The 12,028-nt window shown below is 39.5% G+C and overlaps 1 protein-coding gene across 1 annotated transcript in view; it reads left to right on the forward strand.

Moving 5' to 3' along the window:
* The first annotated feature begins 663 nt into the window (after window positions 1–663).
* LPCAT2 (lysophosphatidylcholine acyltransferase 2) overlaps window positions 664–12,028 on the forward strand; it is a 64,270-nt gene continuing 52,905 nt past the window's right edge. Inside the window, exons 1-2 of the mRNA XM_070611902.1 lie at window positions 664–978; window positions 11,603–11,742. Of these exons, the coding sequence (XP_070468003.1) occupies window positions 808–978; window positions 11,603–11,742 (311 nt within the window). The 5' untranslated portion in view covers window positions 664–807. The remainder of the gene's footprint in view (window positions 979–11,602; window positions 11,743–12,028) is intronic.

Below are 12,028 nucleotides of genomic sequence, written 5' to 3' on the forward strand. Positions count from 1 at the left end.
CCCTGCCCAACCACCCAGATAGGTCCAGACAGGCCCTTGAAATTTCTCAGGGTGAAATGGAGCCACAGCCCAAGTTATTTCCCTTTTAGGGGCCCGGTTCCTCATCTAGGAAGGAGGGCAATAGCTGTTTTTGCCTTTTTCTAGTAATACCTGAATTTCCCTTTGGAGAACCATCTCCCCTCTGTCAATCCATGTTGTGAGCTAAACAGATTTCACTCCTGGTATCAATTTCAGCTGTAAGTGATAAACATCCAACTCAAACTGGTTTGAGCAAAAACAAAACATACGCCAGAAATCAAACACATAAAACAAAACCCACCCCGGATATATTAACTCACTTTAATGGAACAGCCTAGGGATTGCTCCTGGAGTTGCTGGATTCAGGTTCTGTTTATCCAAGTTCTGTTTATCCACGTTTTACAGAAGGGGGCAACTGAGGCTCACGGAGACAGTGATGTGGCCAACGTCACTGAGCCAGTAAAAGAGATTGGTAGTCCTGGTCGGCCTGACCCTCAGGCCGAGACTCTGCCTAAACTCTCACTGGGGGGGCGTTGCTCTGTAGCAAAGACATTCGCTTCCAAGGGGCGGAGCTATGTTGCCAAAGAGGAAGAGCCGCATACCTAAAAGGGTGGGGCCAGCGCTCAGGGGGTGGGGCCAGGGCCTGGGTTCCGAGCCGGAGGGGCGGGGCGAGACCCGGCTCTTTAGGTAACTCCGGCGCCTGCGCAGCGGCGCCTCTGCCTGGGTTCCCGGGCAGCTCCCGCTCGCGCCTGCCGCTAGCTCTGCGTTGGTCCAACGCCCGGCTTGGCCATGAGCAGGTGCGCAGAGGCGGCGGCGGTGGCCGCCACGGTGCCAGGCGCGGGCGTCGGCAACGCGGGGCTGCGGCGGCTCATGGTGCCCCGCCAGGCGTCCTTCTTCCCGCCGCCCGTGCCCAACCCCTTTGTGCAGCAGACGCGGATGGGCACGGCCAGGCGCATCCAGGTGAGGCGCGTGGGTCTGGGAGCGGAGCCAGATCCAGGTGAGGATCGTGGGTGTGAGAGAGGGGACGGATCCAGCTGAGGGGCGTGGGTCTGAGAGAGGGGACGGATCCAGCTGAGGGGCGTGGGTCTGAGAGAGGAGGCAGATCCAGGTGAGGGGCGTGGGTCTGAGAGAGGGGACGGATCCAGGTGAGGGGCGTGGGTCTGAGAGAGGAGGCGGATCCAGGAGAGGGGCGTGGGTCTGAGAGAGGAGGCAGATCCAGGAGAGGGGCGTGGGTCTGAGAGAGGAGGCAGATCCAGGAGAGGGGCGTGGGTCTGAGAGAGGAGGCAGATCCAGGAGAGGGGCGTGGGTCTGAGAGAGGAGGCACATCCAGGTGAGGCGCGTGGGTCTGGGAGCGGAGGCAGATCCAGGAGAGGGGCGTGGGTCTAACAGGGGAGGCAGATCCAGGTGAGGTGCGTGGGTCTAACAGGTGAGGCAGATCCAGGAGAGGCACATGAGTCTCACGATGGAAGCAGATCCAGTTGAGGAGCATGGGTCTGAGGAGGCAGATCCAGGGGAGGTGTGTGGGTCTGACAGAGGAGGTGGTCTGAGGGGGGCGTGAGTCTGGGAAGCAAAGGCTCTGAGGAAGGAAATGTAGATCTGAGAGGGGGGGCTCTTTTGAAGGGGCCCTGAGTCTGCAAGGGGCGCAGATGTGGGTCTGAGAGTTGAGGGCACGTGGAGGATGGTCTGAGGGTGTGTGTGAGAAGAAAAGTTGCAAAGAACATGTGGGTCTGAGAGGCGGGTCCTAATCTGGAGGGGGCTGAGCAGGCCAGTGGCAGAGGAAACATTCCCTGCTGAGAAGGGGAGTAAACGCATGAGAAGAATTTCCACTCGAGTCTCTGAGAGAACAGTGGAAGACCCATCTGCCACAGGAGAGTGGGTTTGGGAAGTCTTTTCTTAAGGAGTCAGTCTGGGATGAGAAAAGTAAGGGAGAAGGCAGAGAGCCCAGGTCTGGAATTAGAACAAGTCAGGCTGGGTTGATCTAGCTAAGCAGGGGCATCAAGGGGAGGAAACCGGAATCCGGGAAAAGGGATAATGTGGGTCAACTTAAGGTGTTTAACAGTTTTTGGTCCTGAATCAGTCTTCACCCAAACACTTCTCCTGGATTCAAGGAAGAGAGGTAGCCCAGACTTTCTTCCATTCTTCAAAATGGCTATCTGCAAAAAGGAAGTTTCTTTTCCTTTCCCTTTTCTTGTAAAGTGCTGCTTTTACCATTAGCAGTTACGTTCGTGTTTTGGACTTCCTCTTTGTGAAGTTAGTGATCAAAGAACAAGATAGACTATGCAGGCTGTGTGTGTCCTGTGTGCTCTGCATGCAAAGATGGTTTTGATGTTTTCCTGTCCATCTCACACATTTCTTTACTTTGGATTTGAAATAGTGTAATTTTTGCACAGGCTACATGTGTGTACTGAGACCATTGTCCTCTACAGTGGAGGCAGGTTAAGTGCTCGGCTAGGCAGTGTGGGGTGGTGGTTAGGGTCGTGGTAGTTGCATGTCCGGTTGAAGAAGGGTGTGAGAGAGGAAGAAGATAATGAATGTGGTAATACCTCTTTGTAAAGAAACGAGTGTTTAAAAATTTGATCTTCAGGTCTTTAAGTGGATAGATACTCCCTTTATATCTTAAAACTTCTGAAACACTTCTAAATACATTATCATCCAAGATTAATTTTCATCTGACTTAGTCCAATCAGTCATACTTAAATGAAAGTATGTCTATCAATTTGGCTTTGTATTTTGGAGGAAGGATTAAAGTGGCATATTTATAAGTATTGGACCTAGAGTAAATTAAGGTTTTTTGTAGTATGGCCATTATTGTTTAGAGAGCACTTCCAAATAGCTCTTTAAGAGCTGTGTGTTAACGGAAAGACCACTAGTCTTAGTCAGAGCACCTGCTCAGGCCCTGTTGTTTGTTACTTGTATGACTTTAGCCAAGTCATTCAACCTCTCTGAACTTGACTTTCCTCATCTATTAAGTTGGAATAATAATACATCGAAGAGTTAAAAGTAAGTGAGATAATAGGTGAAAGAATCTGGTATTGTTTGCTGATCTTATATTAATAGTTACCATGTACTATTTTTTGTCTACAAATTGTATACTGTAGTTAAAAATTCCTACTAGGATTGAATGGAATTGCATATAGTGCGGTTATTCTTTAAAAAATTAAAAATCTATATAGATCAGAAATACCAAAGGGATTTCAGTGGCTTCAATGGTCTGAGTAAGGGGAAGATTTAAATAGATATGATTGAAAAACAATGTTGTCTATATTATCCAGTTTAAATGATGGATATACTTTCATTTAAGTGTGACTTAATATGATTAATTCAGACTAAATTTAATCTTGAATGATGATCAGTGTCTTGTTTAAGGACTCTTGTCACTTTTGCACCTCATTATAGGGCTTAGCTTTGCACCTCCCCTCCTCTTCTTGACTAAGGGTCTGCTACTTAGTGGTGTGGAAAGTAATGGCCTAGGTTTCATTTTCTCAATAGAATATGGAATTGAAATGTTTGGTTGTAATTGTAGGATCATTTACCATACCAAAAATATTTGTTGAATGCCTGCTATGAGCCAGGCACAATGCCATTCTCTGGAGGTATAGCAGTGAACAAGAGAAATAAAGACCTCGCCTATCTAAGCTGATATTTCACTGAAAAAGTTAGCCAAATTCAAAAATATATAATTCCGTGTTTTAATAAGTGCTATGAGTGAAATCCAGAGAAGAGGGTAATCCTGATAGAGTGTTAAAAGAAGCCCCCCCTATAGAGATGACATATTATCAAATGGAAATACGATGGAGAATCCTCTTAAGTTATCAAAGAGTTACTCAGAATTAGTTTATTAAGTACTATTAGTTGTTGCAAACCTGGAAATGGCACAGAAAAAAAGAGTTGCCTGATATTTGACAACTTATTTAATTAAAATCCATAGAAGCTGCTCATTGTGAATATGAGTAAATCTTATAGGAATGTGTTATAGCCTAATTTCAACTCTCTCTTCAAGGTCTATGCCATGGTCGTTTCTTGCAGTCAGGATTATTTTTTGGTCATTTGCAAAGCTATCTTTATTTGACTCTCCTTGGAGCTCACCACTGCAAATGGTCTTTTCTCCAGTGGTCTTTGTCAAAAACAATCAGAGGCAAATGCCTAACATCACAGCTGTCTGAGGCAGTGAATAGTGACTGGAGCAAACAGTAAGCTAACCAAAAAGCTTACAAGAAAAATCTAGGGAATGAGATGTCCATAGGGGACTTTGGAAAACTTTGAAATATTCTTGGGAATCTAGAAGGCCATCCAAATGCATAGGCCTGTGTGCATGCCCATGGCTACACACATGCCCTGAAAAGACCCAAAGATACCCTAAGCTCTCACCTCTGGCCAACCTTTAGGCTCTGTTCAAACAGGAAGTAAAAGCTAACACAGAGTTGGGAACTTCCACCTGGCTGTGTTGAAGGTCCACCCCAGCATGTGCACAGAGACCCTTTGCAAACACTGGGAAACTTATTGGCTCCGTGAACTTAAGGAAATCTCTATCTAATCATTACCTAACTACTAAGCTATCTGATCAGAGATTTCAGTAGCCACACAGGACAAACAATACAGACTTTACGGAATTAGTTCATAAAAGTCACTAAACAAACAAATAGCAACAACAAACAGCCTGATTTTCAGTTTCTGTGTTATATTCTTTAAAATGTTCAATTTTCAACAAAAAATTGCAGGATATGCAAAGAGCAATAAAAATATCCCATATATAGGGAAAAAAGGAGTCAATACAAACTATTACTGAGGATGCCTGGATGTTGTACCTGCTAGCCAAAGACTTTAAATATGTTTAAATAACTGAAGGAGACTATGTCTAATGAACCAAAGGAAAATATGAGACAGTGTGCCACCAAATGGAGAATATCAATAGAGATAGAAATTATAAAAAAAGAACCAAAGAGAAAGTGTGGAGTTGAAAAGTAGAATAGCTGAATTGAAAAATTCACCATAGGGGCTCAATAGCAGACTCGAGCAAACAGAAGAAAGAATCAGTAAACTTAAAGATAGGTCAATTGAGATTATTTAGTCTGAGGAACAGAAAGAAAAAAGGATGAAGAGAAATAAACAGAGCCTCAGAGGCCTGTAGAACACTGTTAAGTGTACCAACATAAGCATAATGGGAATCTTGGAAGGAGAAGGGAGAGAAAGAGACAGAAAGAATATTTGAAGAAAACTTCAAACTTTTGGCTGAAAACTTGCCAATTTGATGAAAAACGTTAATCTGCATATCCAAGAAGCTCAACGAATCCAAGTAGAATAAATTCAAAGATATCTACACCTAGACATGTCATAATCATTATTGAAAACCAAAGAGAAAGAATCTTGAAAGCAGGAAGAGAAACAATTCATCATACAAGGAATCCTCAATAAGATTAATGTCTGATTGTTCATCAGGAACCAGAGAGGCCACAAGGCAGAAGGATGACATATTCAAAGTGCTAAAAGTAGAGATTGCCAACCAAGAGTTGTATAGCCAGAAAAACTATCCTTCAAAGATGAAGGAGAAATTAACAAAAGCAGAGAATTTGTCACTGGCACACATGACCTGAAAGTGATACTAAGGGGAGTCCTTCAGGCTGAAATGAAAGGACACTAGTGAGTAACTCAAATTACATGAAGAAGTAGAATACTGGTAAAGGTAACTGCATGTATAAATATGAAAGAGAGTATACATATAAATTTTTATTTGTAAATCCTTTTGTCTTCTAACTGATCTTAAAGACAGCTACAGGAACCACCTCTGTGGCCAAGTGGTTAAATTCACATGCTCCACTTCAGTGGCCCAGGGTTTCGCCAGTTCAGATCCTGGGCATGGACATGGCGTGGCTCATCAAGCCATGCTGAGGCGGTGTCCCACACAGTGCAATCAGAAGGACCTACAACTAGAATATACAACTATGTACTGGGGGGCTTTGGGGAGAAGAAGAAGAAGAAAAAAAGAGATTGGCAACAGAGGTTAGCTCAGGTGCCAATCTTTAGAATAAAAAGACGAGTACATAAAGCAATAATTATAAGTCTCTGTTGATGGACATATAATATATAAAGATGTAATTTATATGACAATAATGGCAAACAGGAGTAGGGAGGGAATGGAGCTATAGGAGCACAATTTTTCTGTACTATTACAATTAAATTGATATTAATCCAAACTGGATTATTATAAGTGAAGATGGGAACACTTAGGGCAACCGCTAAGAAAATAAATTTTAAAATATAGTAAAAGAAATGATAAGGAAATTAAAATGGTATACTAGGTAATATATATTTAACATAAAAGAATGTGGCAATGAAGAAATAGAGAAATGAAAAAGACAAGCTATACAGAAAGGAAATAGCAAAAAAACACATATAAATCTTACCTTATCAGCAATCACATTAAGTATAAATGGATTAAACTAATTAAAAGGCAGAGATTGGCAGAATGGATAAAAATACGTAATCCAATTATATGCTGTCTAAAAAAGACCTCAGATTCAAATACCCAACTAGGTTGAAAGTAAAAGGAAGGATAAGGATATGCCATACAAACAGTAACCAAGAGAGAACTGGAGGGGCTATATTAATATTAAATGAAATAGACTTTAAGACTGAAATTGGGGGCCAGCCCTGTGGCCAAGTGGTTAAGTTCGCACGCTCTGCTTTGGCAGCCCAGGGTTTCACCGGTTCAGATCCTGGGTGCAGACATGGCACCACTCAGCAGGCCATGTTGAGGCAGCGTCCCACATGCCACAACCAGAAGGACCCACAACTAAAAAATATACAACTGTGTACTAGGGGGATTTGAAGAGAAAAAGCAAGACAAAAAAAGATTTAAAAAAAGACTGAAATTGTTGCTAGAGATAAAGGAGGACATTTTATAATGATAAAAGGGTTGATTCATCAAGAAGATATAGCAATTATAACCATATGTGTACCTAACACCAAAGCCCCAAATACACAAAGCAAAACTGACAGACGGAAGGAAGAAATAGACAATTCAACAATAGTAGTTAGAGACATCAATTCCCCACTTTCAGTAGTGGTAGAACAGTGAAGCAGAATATCAACAAGGAAATAGAAGCTTGAAAAATGTTATAACCTACCATACGCAGCAGATGTAAATGAAACAGTTCACCCAAAAACAGCAGAAAACACATTCTTCTCAAGTACTCACATAACATTCTCCAAGATAGGCAATTATATTAGGCCATAGAGCAAGTCTCAATAAATGTAGACAGATTGCAGTAATACACAGTATGCTCTTCAACCACAATGGGTTGAAATTAGCAGTCAGTAACAGAAGAAACTTCACAAATATGTGGAAATTAAATCACACACTCCTAAATAACCAGGGGTTCGAAGCAGAAATCATAAGAAAAATTAGTAAATACTTTGAGATAAATGAAAATGAAGACACAACATACAAAGATATATGTGGCTAGCATTACCTGATACTAAAACCTGAAAAAGATAATATAATAAAAGGAAATTGTAGACCAATTTCCTTCACAATCACAGATATAAGAACCCTTAGCAAAATATCAACAGGTCCAATACAGCCATATGTGGAAAGGATAATATATCCTGTCCAAATTTGGTTAATCCCAGGAATACAAGGTTGGTTTAACATACAAAAAGTTCTATTTCAGTATAATTCATATTAGCAGAACATACAATAAGAAGCATACAATCATTTTAGTAGATGTAGAAATTTTGTTAACTCATTTGACAAAATTCAACATCCGTTAATGTTTAAAAAAAAAAATCTCAGTAAAATAGGAATGAAAGGAAGCTCTCTCAGTGTAATAAAGGGCATCTATGAAACACCTACAGCTAACATCATGATACTGAAATATAGAAACTGTTCCCCCAAAGGTTGGGAACAAGAGAAATATCTTGTTCACAGCTTGTATTCTACTTTGTACCAGGGGTCCTAGCCGGTGCAATGAGTTAAGAAAAAGAAATAAAAGACATACAGGTTAGAGAGGAAAAAGTATAACTGTCTTTATTCACAGATGACATGCTTGTATATGTAGAACATAATGCAATCTAAGGAATCTGCAAAACAGCTACTTACTAGATCTAATAAGTGAACTTGGCTAGGTAGTGGGACACAAGGTTAAGATTTAAAATCAATTTTATGTCTATATACTGGCAGCAAGCAATTGCAAAGTGAAATTAAGTAATCTCCTTTACAATAGCAATAAAATAACATTAAACACTTAGGAATATATTTAACCAAAAACATGTAAGACCACTACACTGAGAACAACCAAATGCTGTTGTGAGAAATTAATGGAGATTTACATTAATGGAGAGATACAACATGTTTATAAGTTGAAAGAATCAATAATGTTAAGATAATTCCTCCCAAATTGATCTGTAGATTCATTGAAATTCCCATAAAAATTCCTACAGGTTTGCTTTGTGTGTGGAAACTGGAAAAGTAGTTCAGAAATTTATGTGGAAATGCAAAGGATCTAGATTAGTCCAAAAAAGTTTGAAGAAAAAAAGTTGCAGGACACATAGTACTTGATTTCAAGACTTAATACAAGCTACAGCAGTTAAGAGACTAGGGTATCGACAGAAGGATAGATGACTAGATCAGTGGAACAGAATGGGGAGCCCACACATAAATGTTTGACTGACTTTTGACAAAGTTGCCAAGAAAATTCACTGGGGAATGTCAAGTCTTTTCAACAAATGGTGCTGAAACAACTCGATAAATCTATGGATAAAAATGAACCTTGATCCCTACTGCATACCACACACAACAAAGTAATTTAAGAGGGATTATAGATAGAAACATTAAAAACTGAAACCATACAGCTTCTACAAGAAGGAAATATTAAATACCTTCATGACCTTGAGGAAGGTAAAGATTTCTTAGAAAGGACACAGAAAACTAAACATAAAATAAAAATTGACAGATTAGTCTTCATCAGAATTAAATTCTTCTCATCCAAAGATACCATTAAGAAAATGAAAAGGCAAGCCATGGAATGGAAGAAAGTGTTTTCAATACATATACTGACAAAGGGCTTCTATATAGAACATATAAAGAAATCCTACAAATTGATAAGAAACAGACTAACAACCCAATAAAAAGGGATCAAAGACTTGAACAGATACTTAACGTAAGGAGTTAAAAGAATGACCAATAAGCACCCGGAAGATGTGCCCAAGATAATTGTTCATCAAGGAAATGTCAATTAAAGCTACAACGAGATAGCATTTTACAACCAGTTGCATGGCTACAGAGACTGACAACGTCGACTGTTGGTGAGTGTGTGGAGCAGTGGGAACTTTCACACTTTGTTGGTGAAGACATAAAATGGTACAACCACTTTGGAAAATGTTAGAAACGAAAAATCCAGCAAAGATGCTCCCAATTCATAGACATTTAATGGAATTAGTTAGAAGCAGTTTGAAGTTTCTTACAAAGTTAAGCATACCCTAACCTAACATATTCACTTCCAAGGAAATGAAAATGTGTGTCCACACAGAGACTTGAACATTAATGTTCACAGGAGCTATGTTCATAATGGCTAAGAGCTTATAATAGGACTAATGTCCATGAACGGGTGAATGGTTAAATGAATTGTGACACAGTCATACAGTGGAATAATACTCTGCAGTTAAAAAGACTTTACTACTGATACATCCAACAACATGGTTCAATCTCAAACATATTGAGTGAAAGAAGCCAGACATAAAAGAACATATACTGTGTGATTTCATTTATATGACAATCTAGAGCAGGCAAATCTATGGTGAGAGAAAGCCCATCAGTAGTTGCCAAGGGCCAGGGAGGGTGTGTTGACTGCAGAGAGGCACGAGGGAACCTTTTTGGGTGATGGAAATGTTCTATATCTTGATTGTGGTGGTGTTTGCAGAGTGGTGGTGTTTGAAAAACTCATAATTTATGTACACTTAAAATAGGTGCATCTTATTTTATGTAAATTATGCCTTAATGAAGTTGATTTTTTAAAAATACTGCCAAGACCAAACTTTGTCATGGATGTACAATGACTGAAATTCTCAGACATACACTTTAAAATGATACTTTGGAAAACTCTTTGGCAGTTTCTTATAAACTACATCTAGGACCCAGCAATTCCACTTCTAGGTATTTACCTAAGAGAAATGAAAACAAATATCCACGAAAAGGCTTCTACAAGGATGTCCGTAGTGGCTTTTTTGTAATAGCCCACAACTGGGGCCTATGTTCAGCAACAGGATAATAGATAAGCAAATTGTCATATAGTCCCCCAGCAGAATAATACTCTGCAATCAAAAAGAATGAATTACTGATCTATAAAACAACATAGTTGAATTTCAGAAACATTATGTTAAGTGGAAGAAGATAGATACAGAAGAATGCGTAAGGTATGATTCCATTTAAATGATGTTCAAGAACAGACAAAACTAACCTATGGTGATAGAAATTCAGCCTTGGTTGCCCAAGAGGGTAAGGACTGACTGGAAGAGGCACAAGGCAGCTTTCTGGGTGGTAGAAGTTTTCTGTATCTTGATTGGAGTGGTGGTTACAAGAATATACATTCATGAAAACTTGTTGAATTATACATTTAAAATTTATACATTTCCTTGTATGTAATTTTTACTTCAAACACACACACCTGCACACAAATAATTTAACAGATTAAATTATATCTGTCAATAATTTGACAGATAAGTAGAATGTTTCTGGTGTTTCTCCTAAATTATTTGATGTGCTCAGATTCATATTAAGGGCCAGTAAAGACAGAAGAAAGACAGCACTGTTTGAGTAGTGTAATTGGCCAATAGAGAAAAAAAGATAATTTGATGTACATAAGGACAGCTAATTTCACTTAAAAGCCACTTAGTAACTGTGTGATCTTATGCAGTTTAACTTAACTCTGTGCCATGCACTTTGTTGTATGTAATAAAACTTAAGGCTGTAAGAATCAAATAAGTTACTATGTACCAAGTGCTTAGATTGCCTTGTACATAGTAAGCATTCACATATTATTTGCTATTCTTATTTACTTAGTTTTCATTCTTATTCTTACTTTTTTATTATTTTTATTTTTTCCTCCCCCATAAAGGACAGGCAGGTAAATAAAATGATGCATTTACTTCTTCACACTCTAATGCCGTTATTAACACCCTCCTTCAATTTATAGCTCTCCAAAAGCTATTTGCCCCTCTTACTTTGCCAGCTTCTGCTTGTCTTTCAAGACTGTTCAGCTTCAACTCTTCCCGGAAGCTTATGCCTGACTGCTGCGTCAGACATACTTTTCTTTATCCCCCAGCATCCTCTATTCACTTTCATTGGTCAAGTTGTCTTGTAGTACTTGGTTTTCTTCAGTTTCTTTTGCTACATAGTAGACTTTATGAGGCCAGATACAAAGTCTTACTTTTCATTGTGCTCAGATCCTTGTCTGGTACAGGGTAATCCTCAGTTATCCTGGAGTGAGCGCATGAGTACCATAAAACTTTCCTCTTGCATGTTTCTGTTTGATAGCCACAGCATTAAAATAATGTCGCTTCATCTATTTTTATCAACTTTGACTTTCAGATTTTCTTTCTTGGAATTATCCTGCTTCCAATTCGTGCCTTATTGGTTGCATTAATTTTATTACTGGCATGGCCATTTGCTGCGATTTCAACAGCATGCTGTCCTGAAAAGCTGACCCACCCAGTAATTGGTTGGAGGAGGTAAGAAATAGTTATGTCTAAATATTAGGTAAATCGAGTTAAAGAAGAGTCTATCATAGTTTAGTCAGTGATCAGTAGTTTTATCTAACTGCTACCCATTCAATTTGAATCATTTATTTTTCTCAGGTGAAACTCTTCTTAATTTATCTTATGTAGAAATTACTGCCCAAGCACAGTATGATTGAAATTATAATTTCCTAATATCAAAATATTTTGTTTTCTGAGTTATTGCCAAAAAGTGGTAGATCCCTGGTTCTGAAAGACTCAATTAGTGTACCTGAAACCA

This window comes from Equus przewalskii, chromosome 3 (genome assembly GCF_037783145.1).
Source record: "Equus przewalskii isolate Varuska chromosome 3, EquPr2, whole genome shotgun sequence".
Classification (NCBI taxonomy): Eukaryota; Metazoa; Chordata; class Mammalia; order Perissodactyla; family Equidae; genus Equus; species Equus przewalskii.